We start from the raw sequence: 21,787 nt of genomic DNA on the forward strand, positions 1-21,787 counted from the left end.
AGACTGGAGTTCCTGAACATGTGTGATTAGAGATGATGTTTTTAATGAAGGCAAACAGGGGCATGCAATTTTAGTCATGAACATGACTACAAGAGCCTTTTCTGCAATTGTTAATGTAGAACTTTTGCAGAATTGCCCTCAAATGCTTTTGCACATTTGATCCATTGCTCCGGTTAATGAAACCAGTTCTTAGTAAACAAAAGCAGTCAAAACCAGATCTTACCTCATGCAGTGCTTTGGCCTCCTGCAAGTTCTCCATACTGACTTTAAAACCATATGAATTGCAGATTGATGGACCCTCGATCTGAGAGTTCTCTCTCTTCGGGACATTAATTGCAGCAAGCTGATTCTGTTTTGGATAAAATAAACATGCTGTAAAACCCCTAAACAATTTAATACTGAGCACCAAACAATTCGGGCATGGTGGCTTCAGATGTTTCGTAAGACAAATTCATAGCCTTCGATCTGACCTTAATTTGTGTGGTATGCAAAACTCTCCGTAAAGCATCTTTGTTTTTGTTACTCCTCAGATACAACCTTTGTGATCTGGGCTCCATATCTGCACAAGAAAAGATAAAGGGATTAAACAGTTTTGCAGAGACTGGCTATATCTAGGCTTAAAACACCATCTCTGTATTTTTAATGAATAACAGGACAGATAACCATTACAGACTGACAGTTGTACTGAGCTGGATTCACTAAGTAGGTCATCTTAAAAGATGCATCAACAAAACATTTTAATTTTAGATAGTATTGAGAAAGCTACTTTTAAACGGTAGCTTCCCATGCTACAAGCTACTCATAACAAAGTAGTTAAACTACAGTCAAGCTACTCATTTAAAAAGTAGTTTGCTACATTGCAAGTTACTTGTAAAAAGTGGCAAACTACTTTGAAGCTATTTAAATAAAATATTTGTATATACCAATCAGATGATATTATGTATTTCTCCAATCAGAAGTTCTGATTGCTATATATGACAGGAAAGTTTAGGAGAGCACATTTGATTACTCCCTCAGCTCCATTGCGGAGTTCGCAATACAAAATTAATAATGTTGCATTCTGTGAAGCCACACTGATACTCTTTGGAAAATGAAATAATGTAGTTATGCTAGTACCCCTGCTACTTTTAATAAGTTCCTCTCCAATACATCAGAGAAGCATAAAACTGAATCTGCTCATTGCAGAAGCAACAGATAATATGGCTGGACAACAAGACACAAGAAAGTAAATGCAGTAATACTTTACCCTCATACTTTGTTGGACTGCAGATAGACCCACTGTCATCATTGCTTCTCCTCCTAAGGACAGGTGTGCTATGGAGCAGATAAGAGTTTTTCACATCTGAAACTTGGTATTTAATAGAAAAAGGTGATGGGCTCAAGAGGTCATTTGGTTGTGCATTTTCACGTGAAGTGCAATAAAGATTATGATGCGACTGATCCATTTGGGGGGATGGTAATCCATCAGACACATTTTTATTGTCTTCATTCTGTTTAAAACCTGCATGGCTTTGTTGCCATGTAGGAAGCTTAAGTGAGCTTGGAGAAGTGACCTGACTGCCTTTGTTTACCTCCCACTTCTGATCTTTGGCCTCCATGTCCAAGATATATTTCATGCTCTTAGGGCTACTGTCAGATGAAGCTGCCTTAACTGGGGAAATATGGAGTGGTAAACTCAAGCCATTCCTCTTAATACTCTGCAACTGTGAAGCTTTTTCAAGACCCATATCACAATTCTCTGAGCAAGGTGAATCCATGTCCTTCTTCTGAGGTAAGGTCCTGTCATATGTACTCTGCTTTAACTCTGCAGTTGTCTGGACACCCATTAGTTTCCTTTTCCTCTGAAGACAGTCATATTGTTTTTTGGCCAGCAGCCAAAGCTGCACAAGTTCCCAGCTTGGAGCACATCTGCAGGGGAGCATGATCACCTTTTGATCACTGCCAGAGGATGGGGCTTGGTCCTTGGTAGATATTAAGTCTTTAGAAGCATGGGTTGGTGCAGAGCCTGGATATGTCATGGCAGAAAAAGCAAGTTTCCAAAACTGCAAGCCATCTTGAGACATGTCCCCATGAAATTCAGCTAGTTCATTTGCTAACCTGGTTTCCAACGTCAACTTTCGGCCACCAACCTCCCTGAGAAAAGTTAGAATGATTCTGGATTTGATTTAACTTAATTACTTGGACCAATTAGCTAAAAAAGCACATTTAACAATGATCCAAACTAGGGTTAACCGTTATGGGATTTCTAGGCCGAAATAACTGATAATTCACAGCTAACTGCGGCCGATACCAATTCCCGATAATTTAACTTGATTGCCTTTTAAACCTTTGAAATTGAGCTGCTAGCAAATTCATGAAAATGACTTCCTTCAAACAAAATACATGTTGTTTTTAAGTTTGGAATCTGGACCAAATCTTAAGTGCTGCTATTTAAGGTTTGGTGAATGTAACGTAACCCAGAAGTGTGCCTATATTACAGATGTATAAATAAAAATGACTGGCTTAACAGAATATGGAAAATAGTTACAGTAGATGATGCTGATTAAAACAAGCCCCAAAACAATGTAGCAGAGAGTAGATGTAGATATAATCCTCTTAGAATGTTGTGACATGCTAACTTGACTTGAACACGCTATCCGGTCTCTGCATGCAAGCTCTGCATGCAAAAGCGCACTGACACTTGAGACTGCCTGACCAGGAGAGTAGGTGCAAGCAAACAAACCGTAACAAATTATCAGAGAAAATATTGGTGGTAATTCTGCTACCGGCAAGATAATCACATTTTAATTTTCCCAGTGATCGGCCAACAATATAATGGTCACCGATATATTGTGCATCCCTAGTACAAACACAAACCATTTGTAAAATTCATAAGTGCGGGTCCATTAGAAATGCAATGTTCTTACCTTGGCTTCAAAGGTGCATCTGATGGGTCACTGCAGAATGGTTCCTGGTAGACGTCTTCTGAGAGGTCCAGATCTATTAGAGGAGGTGGAGACATGAGTGGTTTTAGAATGCGAGTTCCTCCACTCATTAAAGTCTGACCTCCATTCCTCAGCTGGGACTGTGAGTTGATGGATTGTGGGGAACTGCTTAGGGTTGCTGAATTTAAAGCATCACTGCCATCTAAGAGATCACTACTTGGTGAAACACAATTATCAGCAAAAGAAGCAGAAGTGAGGGGGAGAAAGGGCTCTGAGTCAAGCAAAACATCTCTCTTTTCACAGTGAAAGTCCTGAAAGTGGCTGAGTCCATGGATTTTTCCTAAAGAGCTCCCACAATCTCTGTTTAAGATCCTCTCCGAATCAAGCGGAGACACCTCATTTGGAAAAATTCTGCCATTTTCAGAAGTTGACTTGTCAAAGAGCTCTGGACTAAGAGCCCCAGACTTATGCCAGTCCTGTCTATGCTTGGCGTTCTCATCAATCTCAAACACTTTTTGTGCCCTGTTCCCCAACCCTTCAACCAGGACATTGATTGCCTCCTGACTGACATCACTGAGAAATGTCTGAGGCAACCTCTTGTCAGTTAACACAAATTGGTTACCAGAATAAAGACAGGAAAACTCAGTCAGGCCAATGGCATTGATATCAAAGCTGTACTTGTTTGGGATCTCTGGGGATAAACTATCCTCAATGGGGCAGCAGCTGTCAAAGCCAGGGTCAGACAAAAACACAGGACTGTCATCTGATGATAGTTGATCAAGTGTCACCAAATTATCTTGTTTACTTTTATTGTTTCTCCTGATCGTGGACATCAACTCTTTTGGCACTTTATTTCTTGCAGCTCTTGGGTTCCTTGATGTTGATGAAGGGGCTGTTTTAGATTTGGCTGGGGATGTTTTTGAAACATCAATGGGCTGAATGCTGGATGACGCATTTCCTGTCATGTGAACAATTTCCTGTGGTCCATGTCCTGCCTTGTGCTGCCTCTTCTGAAGAAGCTCCTTCAAGACAGCCAACCCAGAGGGCATCTCAAAGGCACATGATTCTCCACTTTTGGAACCCGAGGATAATGTAAGTTCGGTATGTGGTTCATCTTTAATTGCACTCATTTCAGAGGGTGGATCAGACTGAGATGCTACATTATCTTTTATTTGTGAATGCAGTATGGTCCTGGGTCTCTCTTCCTGGCTTGAGATGTCAGATTTATATTCATAGGGATTTAATGTGACAGTCCAATCTCGACTCATGCTTCGAGATCTTGAATTGGATCTGCTGTATGTGATAACAGAGCATGGATGTCCTACAGTCTTTGTGGCTGGGGAGACAATACTATTCAGAGACTTTTCAATAAAGGTATTGGGGACAATGTGCGAGTCTTGTGTACTTGAGTTAATTGCATTAAATATAAAAATATCAACATCTCGATCTGGCATTTTTTCAACCTTTGTGCTTGTTTGTGAATCTGAACAACTAGCAGTGAGGTCCTCTTGACTTCTTAGATGAAAAGGAGTCAAGTCATCAGACGAGGAAGGAAGAGGGGCCGTGTAATCAGGAAGTGGAGCCTGCAAGTTATTTTTCCCTTTAATTGACAAGGAGTTTCCAGATACTTGTTTCTTGCTCCGCGTCCTGCCTCTCCGAGAGACAGATGTGCCGACACTTAGAACAGTCCCTTCAATACTTTCATAATGTTTCTTTTGCGTTCTCGCTCGATTTCTTTTCCTTTGTGAATTCTCTGTTTTCACAGAATCATTGTCCACTGGCTTTGGTGTCTTAGCCCTTCTTTTTGGGCTGTTAGCAGAGGCTTTTTTAGACCTGGATCTCCTGATTGTGTCCTGAAGGACACTTCTGTATGGTTTTACAGTCAGTAACTGATAGGATGAACCAAGACATGGGTCATTATGGGGGTTTATGAGATGATAATTTGAATTAGATTCTAATAAGGGGTCGGTAGGTGACCAACATCTTGGTGGAGTTGAATCGGAAGGACTTGGGGCTCTTTCGGAAGAATAACCCAACTCCACCATCACATCAGAATACTCTGTACAGTAATCATCAGTAAAATAATTATAACAAGGCCATGGAGTGGGTAATTTGGGCAAAGTTAATGCTGCTTTAACCCTCTTTTTGCTTTTGGTCTGACTGGCTTGTGCACGTCTGGATTTTGGGGAGGTGTTAGCTCTCTTCGATTTTGGATTGACCTTGACTTTTCGTTTGGGGCATTTCTTTACTTTTGGCTCAGCCAGTGGGTACTTCACTGCTGTTGAATCTGGGACTTTGGGCCAAAATTCTTTGACAGGAGCAAGCTTTTTGTACTCTGCTAGCTTTTCTGGGGTTAAAAATGAGTGAGGTTCATCAGCATTAATTTTAGCAATCTTCACCAGCATGTTCTTCTGACCTTTGAATCTGTTGATAATTATATACTTGATGATGATTGGAGGCTCGTTTTTAGAGAGCTTTCTCTTTTTTTGGCTAAAGACAGGGTTGTCTTTACCTTCGTGATGCACTGAAGCTTGTTTGAATGAACGGGAAATAAAACGTTCTCCATCTTCACTTTCATGACTCAATTTTCTTTTTGCCCGCAAGGTGTATTTGCTCCCTGGCAAACTGGAAACCTTGGTGCAAGAGACTTTGGTAGGGATATCTGTGAGTTCATCCTCTACTAAGCTCTCATTTAAGCTTTTAATAGCTGGTGGATCTGAAGTGTCCATGTCAACCTTTCTATCCCTTTCTTTCTGGTACAGAGAGCCCGGAGTGATAGAAGGAAATGGTGCAGCTTCCTCTTTCATTGGAGCTGGGGTCCTCCCAGGACTTACTCTTTTTTGACCTAATGTGGATCTATTTGTGGTCAACTTTAACCTTGACCTTTGTTGCTCAGGATGATCTAAGGTACAGCAGCTATCCCCAATCTTGCTTGAGACCTGTTTTTTGATAGGTCTGGAAAGACAGTTAGAGAGGATAACGCTGGGGAAAAATTTGTAGTGTGCCTCCTGCTGTGCCACAATGGTCCTCTCGGTTTTATTTTCTTGGTAGTCCTCATACCTTATTTTCAGTTCCCCAACATCTCCCTCTTTACTGCTGTGTCCTGTCTCATCATCCTGAGGCTGGCTCTCCTCCACAGATGTCTGATCAATTCTCCTTATCACTGGACTTCTGCAGTCTTTGGGACTTGGCTCTATCTCAGTCATGGTGGGGCAGTTCATCATCTCTGAGTAACATACCGAGAAGCTCCTGTGATTCTCCAGGATGGATAAAGGGTTATTTTCCATATTTTTAATACTGTTATATTTTTTCCTGCTCTGGAAAGGTTTTGTGTTTCCAAACAACAAACCATCAGAATCTGGCTGGTTAAGGCCAGTGGCTTGGTTTTCATCAGTGTACAAAGGGAGTACACCTATTTTGTCAGTATCAATTTGGGATATATTTGCCATGTTGCAAATGATTGGGTGTTTAACAGGCGGAATATATGGAATGTCTTTATTAACTCTTAATCCAGTTGAACATTCATTTGCCTCTTGAATTTTGAAAAGCATATCCGATGAATCCTCTTGAGTGGGTATTCGCTCAGCACATTTGTACTCAAGGATAATTTTAGCAGAGGACGGCAGCTCCAAACGATCAGCTTCATTTGGAAAAATGTTTCTGCTACCAAGGAACTTGTCTGCTGCTGTTAAAGATGAATGTGACCGGGATCCTTTATCTGTTAGTGATGAATCTGCAAAATAAATAAAAAAATGTAAAGATACTTTTAAGTTTGAAAGTGCCAACAGTAATCATATTTTTACTGAACTTAATTTTACTCTTCATTAAACTGCTGCTTACCACTGTTCTCATCAGCTGTCCCATCTAACTGTTGAATGGATAGATCAGCAAGGAAAGAACAACTTCCCCTCCAGTCCATGTCCTCATCTGAAGAGGCCTGCTGCTCCTCACTAAAGCTTTCATTTGCTTCTTTCGTACATAATCTGTGCAGGGGACACAGATATTGAATTAACAACAGGTCACCGAATTAAAAAAAATCAATATCATGACTTACACAGACACTGGGTTTATATAGCTATAGTTTGGGGACAAATGTGTGCCCAGAAGTTAGTCAAATCTAACAAAACCTTCATTTGGAAAAACAATTAACATACAGGTGAAGCCAGAAATGTACATACACCTTAATCTAATACATTTAAACTGAGTTTTTCACAACTCCTGACATATAATCGTAGAAAACATTCCCTATCTTAGGTCAGTTAGGATAACTACTTTATTTTAAGAATGTGAAATGTCAGAATAATAGTAGAGAGAATTATTTATTTCAGCTTTTATTTCTTTCATCACATTCCCAGTGGATCAGAAGTTTACATACACTTTGTTTGTATTTGGTAGCATTGTATTGGGTCAAACATTTAAGGTAGCCTTCCACAAGCTTCTCACAATAAGTTGCTGGAATTTTGACCCTATCAGGCTTGTAGGCCTCCTTGCACATGCTTTTTCAGTTCTGCCCACAAATTTTCTATCAGATTGAGGTCAGGAATTTGTAATGCCCATTTCAACACCTTGAATTTGTTGTCCTTTAGCCATTTTGCCATAACTTTGGAAGTATGCTTAGGGTCATTGTCCATTTGGAAGACCCATTTGCAACCAAGCTTCCTAGCTGAAGTCTTGAGATGTTGCTTCAATATATCCATATAATTTTCCTTCCTCATGATGCCATCTATTTGGTTACATTTTTGTTTCATCAGACCAGAGGACATTTCTCCACAAGTAATATCTTTGTCCCCATGTGCACTTGAAAACTATAGTCTAGCTTTTTTATGCTGGTTTTGGAGCAGTGGCTTCTTTCTTGCGGAGCAGCATTTCAGGTTATGTTGATATAGGACTTGTTTTACTGTGGATATAGATTCTCGTCTACCTGTTTCCTCCAGCATCTTCACAAGTCCTTTGCTGTTGTTCTGGGATTGATTTGTACTTTTCGCACCAAACTATCCATCATCTCTAGGAGAGAGCGTGTCTACATATGGAGCAGTATGATAGATGCGTGGTCCCATGGTGTTTATACTTGCGTACTATTGTTTGTACAGATGTACCTTTAGGGATTTGGAAATTGCTCCCAAGGATAAACCAGACTTCTGGAGGTCCACAATGTATTTTCTGAGGTCTTGGCTGATTTCTTTTGATTTTCCCATGATGTAAAGCAAAGAGGCACTGAGTTTGAAGGTAGGCCTTAAAATACATCCTCAGGTACACCTCCAATTAGCCTCTCACTGGAATTGTGATATAGTCAAGTGAATCAATCTGTCTATAAACAATTTTTGGAAAAATTATTCACATCATGCACAAAGTAGTCCTAAAAGACTTACTAAAACTATAGTTTGCTAATATAATATCTGATGAGTGCTTAAAAAATGAGTTTTAATGTGTACAGCCTAAGTTTATGTAAACTTCAACTGTATGTATGCATGTATGTATGCATGTTTGTATATATATATATATATATATATATATATATATATATATATATATATATATATAACCTGACCCCAAAGCACCACCAGTAAAGCTCAACATCCCTTCATAAACACAATACTAAAGATATGTACCAAAAGCTAAATATTATTTAAACTTAACATTAACATTGTAATATCCCTAATGCACAAAACAAAAATATAAAGTTGCCATTTATGTCATTTATTCATCAACAAAACAAAAACAAACTGGGTCAAATGAGCACTGAAATGTGCAATTAGAACTAAATAATGCTTTTAATTATACAAGAACCTAACTTGATACATTGCAAAATGTTAATTTTACAAGTTTTATTTTATCAAAATTTTTCATCATTATATATATATATATATATATATATATATATATATATATATATATATATATATATATATACACACATACATACATACATACACAGTACATACAGTACATTCACTTTATTATGTTGTAACCTTATGATAAAATGTCTTAAATTATATTTTTTGCATAAATCTACACACTATACCCCATAATGACAAAGCTAAAAGCAGATGTAGGATAACTTTGCAAATTTTTAAAAAAGAAAAAACTGGGAGTCACGTGGTGCCATGCGAGGAGCAGACGTATAAACGCAGAGCTATGCGCACTTTGCTAGTTTATAAATATTTTTATGTCATAAACCAGTGAGATTCAATACACCCTGCTACATATCTGGTCTTTTATGTCAACATGTCAATGAATTCAAAATCCTCAGGCTCGGGAGATATTATAAGACACGTACATGATCAAGCTGATACTTCAGACAGGCCCGCAGACCAGGGACTCAATTTGGACGGTTCGGTGGGAGAAATCCAACACGAACTGATGAGCATTTCTGTAATGCTGACGAAAGTTGTTGCTGACTTAGAGGACCTTGCTGTAATACATCGATCAATTACTGCGATGGACACAAAATTCTCTGAGTTGGTTAAAAGAATCGGGGACGTCAAGAGACCGATCGATTATCTGGAGTCATCGGAGAAGGAATTAGCTGCTAATACGCTAGCAACCAAGATAGACTTGCAATGCTTTTGGGAAAAACTGGAGGATTTGAAAAATAAACAACATCCGAATTGTTGGAATTTCTGAGCACGAAAATGTAGAGATATGGTGAAATTCCTAGACGAGCTCTTCCAGAGTCTGCTAGACATAACAGGCCATAAACTCGAAATAGAGCGAGCTCATAGAGACCTGGCTCGCAGATCCGTGGAGGGAGACAGGCCCCGATTAATTCTGGCCAAATTTCTGAGATCATCCGATAAGGATCTTGTGTTGCATGAGGTGAGGAGCAAAGGAAAGCTTTCTTGAAAAAAACACAGCATTTCCTTGTTCCCAGACTTTGTGAATTCGACAAGAGAGAAACATGATTGATTCAAGGAATGCAAGAAACGCTTACATCAACAGAAGATCGCTTTTGCACTGATGATTCCGGCAAAGCTGAGAATAGATACTAAAGATGGCTGCTAAGTATTTACATGTCCCCAACAAGCATTGTCTTTCATAGAGTCAATGGAGTGAGTTAGTTACTCTTGACTGCCTGAGGAAGCTGGGTGCCTTTTTTGTTGTTGTTTCTTTTTGTGTTGGTTTCGCCTAGTGGCTGGAGTTTAATTTGTGGAATAACACTCCTTCAGGACAGTTGTGGATGAATCTGCATGTGCCTTGTGTTTTTGCTTCCTGTGGCCTGGAGTTTGTTTTGTGCAGTATTTTGTGCAGGTCGTTGGAATGATTAGGTCATCTGCTGCACCTATGAAACAGCCGGCACTGAAAGGCCCTTTTTTCTTTTCTTTGTGCTGGTTCCACTAAAGGCTGGAGTTTGTTTTGTGGAGGAACACACCTCGGGCGGCTGTGGCTCAGTTGGTAGAGCGGGTTGGCACTAATCGCAGGGTTGGTGGTTCGAATCCCGGCCCACACGACTCCCATGACACTGAACCCCAAGTTGCTCCCAATGGCAGGCTAGCACCTTACATAGCAGCCCTGCCACCATTGGTGTATGAATGTGTGTGTGTATGGGTGAATAAGACGCAGTGTAAAGCGCTTTGAATACCGTTAAGGCTTAAAAAGGTGCTATATAAGTGCAGACCATTTACCTTCGATACAGTTTTGGAAATGAATCAACATGTTCTTTGTGTTTATTCTGCCAATTGACTGGAATTCGTTTTACAGAGTTTTTACTGTTGTGTAATTCTGTCTCACAAAATTTGTACAGAAACACCGGACTTGAGCAATCCGATGGCAAATTTGTGACGAGAACTCTCGTAGGAGTACATGGACTGTTTGAGTTTAGAGGGATGGAGCTGGTTGGTGATGTCATGCAAAGGGTTAATGCACACGTTTTTCTTTTTTCTGTTTGTTTGGTTCGGGTTTGATTATTGCACTACTGGGGAATGTGGTCTTTATAATCTTGTTTTTGACACAGTCGATTTTTTTCTAAAATGTCAAGTGTTAATATGAGTGGACTGTCTTTCTCCACGTGGAAGGTGAATGCATTGGGGCACCCCATTAAAAGAAGGAAGATTATTTATTTTCTTAAACATAAGAAATATGATAATAGTGTTACTTCAAGAAATGCATCTTTCCCAAAACATTTAGAAGATATGGGGTGGGCATGTTTCCTTTAGAGCTGGCTCAAATAAGAGCAGGGGAGTCATTACATTGATAAGTAAGTATCTAAAATTCAACTATTTTAAACAGATTAAAGATAAATTAGGAAGAGTTATTATTGTTTTAGTTGAGATTCAGGGGAAAAGGCTAATATTTAAGGCTAATATTTATGCACCTAACACTGATGATGAGGGCTTTTTTTTTATAGATCTTGAAGGGATGTTGTAAGCCGCTGGCACCCCTCATGATATAATATTGGGAGGAGACTTTAATCTATTGATGGACTCAGTCCTTGATCATAGTGACGCAAGTGTAAGCCTCCTAGAGCAAAACTGACGCTTCTCAGATTGAGTAAAAATCTTGGTCTTGCAGATATTTGGAGACTTTTGTACCCATCTGGTAGGGACTATACATTGCCTTATTATAAGTCCCTTATTTCATCTGTTGTTGACTGCTCAATTGGAAACATCTTAGTCTCAGATCACGTCCTGGTGAGTTTAGAGGTGTTGCATCATATGGAGAAAAATAAATCATATAGCTGGTGCTTTAATGTATCTCTTTAGCAAAATCCTGATATCCAATAAATGTTAAAGGCTGAAATCAATGTCTATATGGAGAACAACTGGTCCTTAGTATCCTCTGTGGGCATGGCTTGGGAGGCACTTAAGGTGGCTCTTAGGGGCCGGATAATACAATATGCCTCATTCATCAAAAAATCCAAAGCATGTGAACTCGTGGAGTTGGAAGGGAATATTAAAAGTGTTGAGGCAGTGTTAAAGCGCCGAATGTCATTTGTCGCGAAAAGCGGAGTTTTGGTTATTCAGGGCAAGACAGTCATACATTGAGTCGGGGGACCAAGCAGGGAAGCTTTTGGCTAGATATATAAAGCAGAGAGAGTCTTTTTCTACCATTCACTCAGCTGGTGGTGAAATATTTACCTCAGCCATTGATATTAATAATGCTTATAAAGAGTTATATCTTGAGCTTTAGTGTTCCACATCTTCCGTGTACCGATGGAAGACGTGGAACACGTCTGAATTGGAGGAGGGAGAGTGGGCTAGGATTCTAAAAAAACATCAAGATTGCATCTAGAGACGCAAGGGTGCACCTTATGCAATTCAAGATTTTACATTGGTTCTATTGGACCCCCCTCTAGATTGTAGGCTTGGTCATAAAGACACACTCACCTGCTGGCAATGCCAATCAGAGGGCGGAGATATAACCCATGTCTTTTGGGGGTGTGTTGAGATCCAGGAGTTTTGGTTAAAGATTCAGAGTCTAGTGTGCGATGTATTAGGCACTCGGGTATCATTTTGCCCCAGAATCTGTATTTTGGGCAATGGGGTGGTCATCAACCTTCAAAATAGGAACTTAAAGAGTTGGGTCTTAACCAGTGTCATGATAGCCAGGCAGATAATTTTAAGGGGCTGGAGGTCGGCTGGAACACCCTCTTTTCAGGAGTGGTGCTCGGAGATGGGAAGAGTGGCGACCTTTGAGGAAGGGTCGTTCAGAAGAATGGGGAGGTACAGCATGTTCATGGAGAATTACGGCTGGTATATATATCATTATAAGCTGATTATTATTGTTATATTTTTATTTGTTTATTTATATATTTTATTTTTGTGCATGTGTCTATATCATTTGCAAATTATGCAATTTTATCCTAAATTATTGGGGTCAGGGTGGGATTGGGAGGGGTAATAGTGGAGGTTAAGACTGATACTGATTCTGTGTATATATATATATATATATATATATATATATATATATATATATATATATATATATACACACACACACACACACATTTTGATTTTAGGCATTCATTTATATGAATCAATAAAAAATAATATTCTGAAAAAGAAAAAACTAAAATATCACACTGAAAAGTAATCAGGCCCTTTGCTATGACACTTGAAATTTAGCTCAGGTGCACCCCATCTCTGGATCATATTTGAGATGTTTCAACACTTTGATTGGAGTCCACCTGTGGCAAATTCAATTGATTGGACATGATTTGGAAAGACACACAGCTGTCTATATAAGGTCTCACAGCTGAAAATGCATATCAGTGCAAAAAAACAAGTCATGAGGTCAAAGGAACTGCCTGCACAGCTCAGAGACAAGATTGTATCAAGGCACAGATCTGGGAAAGGCTACAAATATTTTGGCTGCATTGAAGGTTCCCCAGAGCACAGTGGCCTCCATAATTCTTAAATGGAAGAAGTTTGGAACAACCAGGACTCTTCCTAGAGCTGGCCGCCCCGGCCAAACTAAGCAATCGGGGTAGAAGAAAGAAAGATGACCAACAACCAGATGGTCACTCTGGTTGAGCTCCAGAGATCATGTGTATAGTTGGGAGAAACTTGCTGAAGGACAACCATCACTGCAACACTACACCGATCTGGGCTTTATGGCAGAGTAGCCAGACAGAAGCCTCTCTTCAGAGTAAACACTAAAAATCACCTAAAGGACTCAAGATTAACATTCAAAACAAGATTCTCTGCTCTGATGAAACAGAGGTTGAACTGTTTGAACTTAATTCCAAGCATCATTTCTGGAGGAAACCAGGCACCACTCATCACCTGCACAATACTATCCCAACAGTGAAGCATGGTGGTGGTAGCATCATGCTTTGTGGGGGTTTTTCAGCGGCAGGGACTGGTCAGAGTTGAAGGAAAGCTGAATGTAGCAAAATACAGATGAAATCCTGCTCCAGAATGCTCAAGACCTCAGACTGGGCTGAAGGTTCATCTTCCAACAGCACAATGACCCTAAGCACACAGCCAAGACAAAGCAAGAGTGGCTTAGGGATAACTCTGTGAAAGTCCTTGAGAGGCCCAGCCAGATCCCCAACTTGAACCCAAACGAAAATCTCTGGAGAGACCTGAAAATGTCTCTCCAACGACAGACCCCATCCAGCCTGACAGAACTTGAGGATATGCAGAGAAGGATGGCAGAAAATCCCCAAATGTAGGTGTGCAAAGCTTGTCGCATCATACCCAAAAAGATTCAAGGCTGTAATCGCTGCCAAAGGTGCTTCAACCAAGTACTGAGTTAAGGGTCTGAATACTTGACACATGTCAATGTGATATTTCAGATTTTTCTTTTTAATAAAGTTATAAAAAATCTGGTTTCAGCTTTGTGGAATGTAGATTGATGTGAAATTAGTTTTTTTTTTTTTTTTAAAGCGTTTTAGCATAAGGCTGCAACACAAATTTTTTTTGAAAAAAAATGGAAGGGGTCTGAATACTTTATGAATGCACTGTATTGTTAGGCCTACATGTGTATTGTTTACATGCATAATTTGTACTATTTACAAGAATTTACGCTGATTTGTAGAACAGGTGCTTAAATGGTCTCTTTTAGAAGACCGGCAGTTCAGTGTTTTGGTTGCGCCAATATTAACTAGAATGGAGTCAACACGGCTTCTTTAGTAGAATTATTTGTTTGTAATTTTGTTGTTTTTGTAAACATAAGTATATACAAAGAAACATTATTTCATGAAAAATGGATTGTGTGGATCTCGTCTTTGGACACATTAAACAGAATGAGTCAAACCAAACTTCTATTTATATTAAAAGATGTATCTCAGGATTTTAATAATTTAAAATCATGATTAATCAGATAATCTATATTTTTACCCAGCACTAATTCCAATAATTTTTATTTTAAGTCATACATTTTTGTTTGATAGGTTAAACGAAGCAAAATCCAAGAATTTTTGTGGATCCCCTGGAACCGGCTTGCCTACCCTCCGAGTTGAGAATCACTGGTCTATGGTATGCCCCCATTATGATAACCAAGTTAACATGTGAGCCAGTCATAACCTATTCTTAAAATCAGTTAAGAAAAGGCTTCATATGTTGTGTTTGCTACTCAAATGAATCTTTATAAGATTATATATATCTGACTGACTATATAAGACTTCAAACAGGAATTTTAAACAAAATACAATTCTGAAAATCTCAAGAGGAAGTTTGGGGAGTTTGCCACCTGCTCCTGGCGGAGTGTTCTGGCATGTCATTGTCCCATCTTTGTGACATTATTATACTGAGCTCCGCCTCTTCTTTCTCCAGCTCAGGCCCCGCCTCCTCATCGTCACTGTTATAGATACAGCTAGCACTTCCAGACAGCCGCTGCTGGTACACTGCTCTGGACCGGCTGACTCTAAACCCATCATCAGCCAAAGCCTCAAGTGGATCAACCATAGACTGGTCTTGACTGTTGTCTGTTAACAAAATATAAAAAATTAAATCAATCTGAAAACATAATCAAATCTAGTCTCAACAGATGTGAGTTATTTTAGGGATGTCCCATTACCACTTTTTTAAAGAACGAGTGCAAGTACCGATACTTCATTTTTGGTACTCGCTGATAACTATGTGTAACAGTTCAAAGATGGGCAAGGAGGAGGCAGGAACCGGATGAACAGTACACAAAGTTTTAATGTCAAACTTAACTTAAAACAAACAAAAACACAGACACACATGCAAAGCAGACGTGTGGGTCGCTCTCTCGAGCTGGCAACGAACTTTTCGGAGCTTTTTGGAGTTTTCTGAACTCCATATCAACCGTTTATTTCAATTTTATTATCAAAATTGTGTTTAAATAAATGAATTAATTGAAAATGCTATCAAATGAAAATAAAACAGTTAAATTTTCAACATAATATTGCATTATTTTTTATCAAATGAAATGCTTGTATACAGAACATCAGCACAATACAAAATACAAAATTTTGACATTGTTTTATTTTGTCAAATAAAGTGCTGCATAACAGATGTTAGATACTGCTTAAATATAATAACTACTGATTTATTAAAATTATTATTATTATTATTATTATTATTAGTAGTAGTAGTAGTATTACAGTGAATATTACATAACTTTATGTCATACTTTTTTCCGATACATTTAGCTTTTATTTTGAAGTGTTTCTGTATTGTTTTGTCTCAGGAGCTCTGACGTTATGACGCAACTTCCCACTGTGGAAAAAGTCGGCCACTACGTGACTCAAAGTGATTATTAAACCGCAAAAGGCTGCTATTTAATTAAATAAGTATGTACTCTGTATGTGCTTCACGCTACAACGTGATTTTGCACTCTGTTTACGGTCATCTGCTACAAATAGTGCATGCAATGCTCATGATGATGTTTTCCCTGTATGAGCCAAGGAGGAGCTTTAAAAGGTATGAGCAGCCGGTGTCAGCACAACACTGTCTCCACACATTCACAAGCGCCCACAACTGAATTACATGCAAACAATATATTTATCTCATTAAATCGCAGATTTTGTGGTTAAATAATCTCACTAGGACATAACATGATTTTAATTTGTGGGCTGAATGTTTATGTAATGACATTCATATGTCAGATGGTATCGCTTTTTGGTACTGGAGGATTTTTCCAACTACAAATAGCAGTAGAGCACGTATCAGACCCATCCTTAGTTCTTTTGAATAATACCTGTCAAGACTTATTCAGACATTTATGATTTCTGAAAACATTATTTTACAGAGATTGCCCTCACAAAGAACAATTTCTAGCTGAAGAAATATTTAAGAGTTGATCATAATTATATATATATATATATAAACTATATTCACTACAGAAATTTCCATGATTCTTTTTTTTATTTTTATAGATTTTATACATTTTATCCGTGATAGTTTTAGTACCAATTATTGCTGATTGGTTGGATCTCTGAGCAGGAGGGTGGAAGGTCTGACTGTTTTCCAGCAAATTCAAAATGGCTTTTTCATCAACAACTGCCACTTCAGCATCTTTTCCACAAAGCATTTTTGTTTCTGTGTGGAGAAAAGAAAAAAAGATGACATCAGACATTATTATTTTCATAACTGCCAAACACTTAGAAAGTCTGAGGGAAAGCCGCCCACACCACTCCTTTTTTTCAGTGTGCAGAAGTCTTATTTGTTGTTGTCCATTGTACACAAGTACTTTGCTGTATTCTGCTAAAACAATTCTTAATATCTTATGCAATTTTGCTTCTCAAGTGCATTCAACTTGTTTTAAGCATGTTTCGATATTTTTTCCTGGAAATCAAGAAACAAATTTCATAAAAACTTTTAATCACTAGGCTTTGTGAGTGTGGGCTAGGGCTGTTTGTCAACCCTGTTGAAAGAAACTGAAAAGGTGGGCTTCGCTAGAGAAATCTTTGTAGACGGAGCACTTCCATTTAAATAAATGGGAGAAATTAGAACACCCAAGAGTCAACATATGTTGAAAAGGAAGTCCTGCCTTACAGGTAAGAGCCAATCAGCTTTTAGGAAGATCGCAACTCAAGAATGTGCATGCGCACTAGCTGAACCAGCCTGAAAAATAGCATTTTTAGTGTGATCCAAGCAAAAGAAAGCATATTCAATGATACCATTGTTGTCAGATTTTGCTGCTGATTTGAAATATGTTCTGTGATCATAATTTTGACTAACCGTCTTGGAGATTTTGGTCCTTATCCTTTCAAGTAGATAGGAGCTGCACTTTCATGCCTCTTGTTAACATAGAAAAATAGCTGCCCGGGGCATTTCAAAGATGGCCGCTGAGTGGGCTGACTTCTCTTGAAAAAGGGACTTTGGCTTGGCGGAGGCACAGGAAGCACATTAACATTAGTTAAAGGGATAGTTCACTCAAAAATGAAAATTCGGCCATAATTTATTCAACCTCTCTTGAATTGCACGAAAGTGAACAGTTGGAAAATCCATTGTATATCGAGACCAAGTCATCTCACCTTTAATTACATCTTGGTGCACATCCAATTGGCTGGCAGATATGCTGGGTAAGTCATCGGGGCTCAGGACCGCAGGATGGAGGGAAAGCTCAGGGAAGGAGTTTTCATTAGCGTCAACTTCAGAGCCAGTCTGAGTCCTGCAGTTAAAAACAAGCCAGACAAATATAAAGCCCTTTGCCTCCTCAATCACTCGTCACGTTTATACCAGTTATTACAGAGACAGTTCACAAAAAAATGTAAATGCTGTCATCATTTATGCACCCACATGTTGTTCTTGACTTCATGACTTCCTTTTTAATGTGGACCACAAAAAGATATGTTAGGCAGTATGTCAGCCTCAGTCACCATTCATTTTTACATAGAATATTTTTGTAAAGTTGAAAATAAATTAATCAAGTACAATCAGTGTAAATATAGCCATTTTATTCTACAATTATTTCTAATGGTCAAGCATGTATCTTACTGTGTGTGTCTGTGTAGATGCCTGTGTAGGAATGGAATGAACTTACATATGGTAAACTGAGTCTCCTGTTTTGACACTAGAGACAATATATGGTGAGGCTTATATCTCTTATAATAAAGTCTATCTTCTGGCATCAAAACCCCAAGACTTTGAGAGTGAATTTTCACAGTGGCGGCAGAATTGGTGTAGTCGGCAGGATTGAAAAGGAGCAGAAGAGTGGAAGACCACAGTGGGCTGGCTGGACGAGCAACACAAACAGGTGGCCACCTAAAGGTAAGCATTTTTAGCTTTTATGATTAGTTTGTGTTGCTTGTCCATGGTGGTAAGGACACTCAAAAGCGCCTCCAAATTTAAAGAGCAAAAATAATAAAGGGTTCTGATTCCAGAAGAAATAATTGCATGCAATGATCTGTTTTACTGTTAAGTGGGCCTTGATGGATAGCAGTAAATGAAAGCAGATAAAGTACAAGGAAGTCCTAGGCAAAGTCCTACGGATACCGCTCTGTTGTGTTGAGGAAGTGAACTACAGATGTCTGAACGGGTAGGTACAAATCCTGCAGAGCATTGCTTTTCACTGTAATGAGGAAGTGTATCAGTGAGAGGAGAACTGACAGGTCACTCAAGGGGAGTGTAGAATAGGAAATGTGTATGTGTCTGTGTCTGTGTCAGCGTCTGTGGGAGTATATCCGTGACTGTGGCTGTATGAGAAAATAAACTCTATCTTGTGGAAAGCAGGTGCCTCCTGTACCATCACTTGAGTGTGACTAAACAGAAGGGCACAGTTATTGTCGCACTTGAGGGATGGATGAGAGAATTAACCCTTAATAATAAAAGGACAAAGAATGAGTGTATGAGCCCAAAAAGGGACAGGTGTGTATGAGAATAGGCATGTATGAGAATTTGAGCCCCACAAAAAAAAAGGTGAAAGAAATTAGAAAAATTGTTTCAAGATATTGGCTTTGCGAATGATTGTAGTAATAGTGAGGCCATCGAGGAGCTAAAAAGCTGCATTGAGCCCACTGATTGGAATGTCTTCAGGGAAGGTAAAAGTGACTTCAATGAATATACAGATATAGTAACAAAATATATTAGCTTCTGCAATGAAAATTGTTACCAAAACACGAGTGAAATACAACAATGACAAACAATGGTTAACACCAGAATTAAGGCAACTACGGCAAGATAAAGAACAGGCATAGAAGTGGAAATAAAGACCTCTTAAAAAAGACCAAAACACAAGTTGAAGAAGAGAATCAGAGCTGCCAAGAAAAGATACTCTGAAAAGCTGACAAACCAGTTAGCAGCCAACGACCCATCATCAGTCTGGAAAGTCATGGCCATGAACGACCATCAATTAACCAATGATCTTAACACTTTCTACTGGAGATTTTAAAGACTCCAAAACCACCTCAACCTGCTCATAGACACACACCATATACAGGTCTGTGAGACGACAGCCACTGCTCCAAAAAAAAAAAAAACAACCAATGACTATCTGTGAACAGGACGTAAAGAGACTCAAAAAACCCAAAACTAAAAAAGCACCTGGACCTGACTTCTGGCATCTTCAATCAGTCTCTGGCCCTGTGCTCAGCTCCCGTCTGTTTTAAGAACTCCAGTAACAAAAAAAGCAAAGTGTCTCTTGTCTAAATGACTACAAGCCAGACTCTTTGACATCTGTGGTCATGAAAACCTTTAAAAGACTCGTACTCTGCAATCTTAAAACCATCAGACCCCTGGCTGGACCCCTTGCTGTTTCCAGAGCCAACAGGCTTCCAGAGGATGCAGTGAACTTGAGTTTGCAGCATCTGTACTGGATGATACGTCAGGATTCTGTTTGTGGATTTCAGTTCTGCTTTTAATACAACTATTCCAGAGCTCTTACAAACTAAGCTGTCCCAGCTGGCTGTGCCAGACTAAAACATTCACAGGATCACTGACTTCCTGACAAATAGTAAGTGAAGTGTGTGCAACTGGTCAAATAAACCTCTGATCTTTTGACACTCAACACTGGGGCACAAAAGGGCTATGTACTCTCTAAACTGCTATCCTTTTTATATACCAATGCCTGCACTTCCATGGACCCCTCCATAAAGCTCCTAAAGTTCACAGATGATACAACGATTATATGCCTTCTAAGGAGTAGTCTCCTGAGAGCTACTGTAAAATGGGACAAAAACACTGACCATGTTTACATGCACTTAAGAAAACAGTTCATTCCAAGGTTTTTCAGAAACGGCGTTCTGAAAAGTCATGTAAAACAAGAACGCTGATTTCCTTCCACCGTTTAAAGGATTAAGAGAAAGCGGTTCAACACACCTAATATATTGCATCCAAATATATTTAACTGTTCATCTGAAGCACAACTGGAGGCGAGAGGCACATCACGAAAAAGCAATAGAAACTATTATAATCAATGACGCGGTCTATTGGGGTCTGGGTATCTCAGCGGGTAAAGACGCTGATCACCACCCCTGGACTCGTGAGTTCGAAGGTGAGCTAATAAATTTGGGTGAGAAAATTGCAGAGAGCAGAAAAACATTTTGTTTATATTCAGATATGGGGCCTGGGTAGCTCAGTGGTAAAGATGCTGGCTATCACCCCTGGAGTTTGCTGGAGTTTCCAGCCAGGTCTCCTAGGCAACCAAATTGGCCCGGTTGCAAGGGAGGGGAGAGTCACACGGGGTGAGCTCCTCATGGTCGCTATAATATGTGATTCTCGCTCTTGGTGGGGCACGTGGTGACTTGTGCGTGGATGCCACGGAGAATAGCGTGGGCCTCTACACATTGTGTGGCTATGTGGTAACGTGCTCAACAAGCCACGTGATAAGATGTGCGGCTTGAGAATAAGACGTGAAGGCAACTGAGATTCGTCCTCTGCAACACGGATTGAGGTGAGTCACTACACCACCACGAGTACTTAAGAGCGCATAGGGAATTGGGCATTCCAAATTTGGGGGAAAAGTATAAAAATTATGCTGTCTACCATGGTAGAATGTTGCAGTAAACAGTAAACATATTTCCTGTTCCATTTTGAGCTGCACGCAATGGCGTTTCAAAATTTTAGTCATGTGCATTTATTTAGGTTAATTTATAATTATGAATGTTACAGGTCATTTGTGCATTTGGGCTTTGAGGTGTGACTGGGGGTCTGCCCAAGATGGGCGAAAGAACAGTATGTTAAGCAGTTTGTGCACACAATTGTTTTTAAGCATTTAAACTTAAGGAAAACTGTCCATTTAGTTTTTTTTGCTTTTGTTTTGTTATATTTCTTAATTGATGTCCTTCTTTAGCAATTGCAAAGTCAAATTCCTTGTAAGAGAAATCCTGGCCACTAAAACTATTTGCATTCTGAAATATGATGATGTGATCATGGCGTTAGCATTACCAAACAGAACTGCAAAAAACAAAAACAGATTCCAGTAAGCTTCCTGTCTTCCATTTGTTGTACAAACAGGTAGTCTCATGACTCCCACCCAAACTTACACCATTGGTCAGACAAACAGAGAGCTACGCT

At 39.3% G+C, this 21,787-nt stretch overlaps 1 protein-coding gene across 1 annotated transcript in view; it reads right to left on the bottom strand.

Moving 5' to 3' along the window:
• Positions 1 to 21,787, bottom strand: part of LOC127623809 (DNA polymerase zeta catalytic subunit-like) — a 110,686-nt gene that overhangs the window by 30,154 nt on the left and 58,745 nt on the right. The window contains exons 9-16 of the mRNA XM_052098332.1: positions 17,809 to 17,945; positions 16,742 to 16,870; positions 15,057 to 15,291; positions 6,765 to 6,907; positions 2,907 to 6,657; positions 1,247 to 2,133; positions 471 to 559; positions 224 to 349 (exon numbers count right to left, since the gene is read on the bottom strand). Of these exons, the coding sequence (XP_051954292.1) occupies positions 224 to 349; positions 471 to 559; positions 1,247 to 2,133; positions 2,907 to 6,657; positions 6,765 to 6,907; positions 15,057 to 15,291; positions 16,742 to 16,870; positions 17,809 to 17,945 (5,497 nt within the window). The remainder of the gene's footprint in view (positions 1 to 223; positions 350 to 470; positions 560 to 1,246; positions 2,134 to 2,906; positions 6,658 to 6,764; positions 6,908 to 15,056; positions 15,292 to 16,741; positions 16,871 to 17,808; positions 17,946 to 21,787) is intronic.

Source organism: Xyrauchen texanus, chromosome 30 (genome assembly GCF_025860055.1).
Source record: "Xyrauchen texanus isolate HMW12.3.18 chromosome 30, RBS_HiC_50CHRs, whole genome shotgun sequence".
In the NCBI taxonomy this organism is placed as follows: domain Eukaryota; kingdom Metazoa; phylum Chordata; class Actinopteri; order Cypriniformes; family Catostomidae; genus Xyrauchen; species Xyrauchen texanus.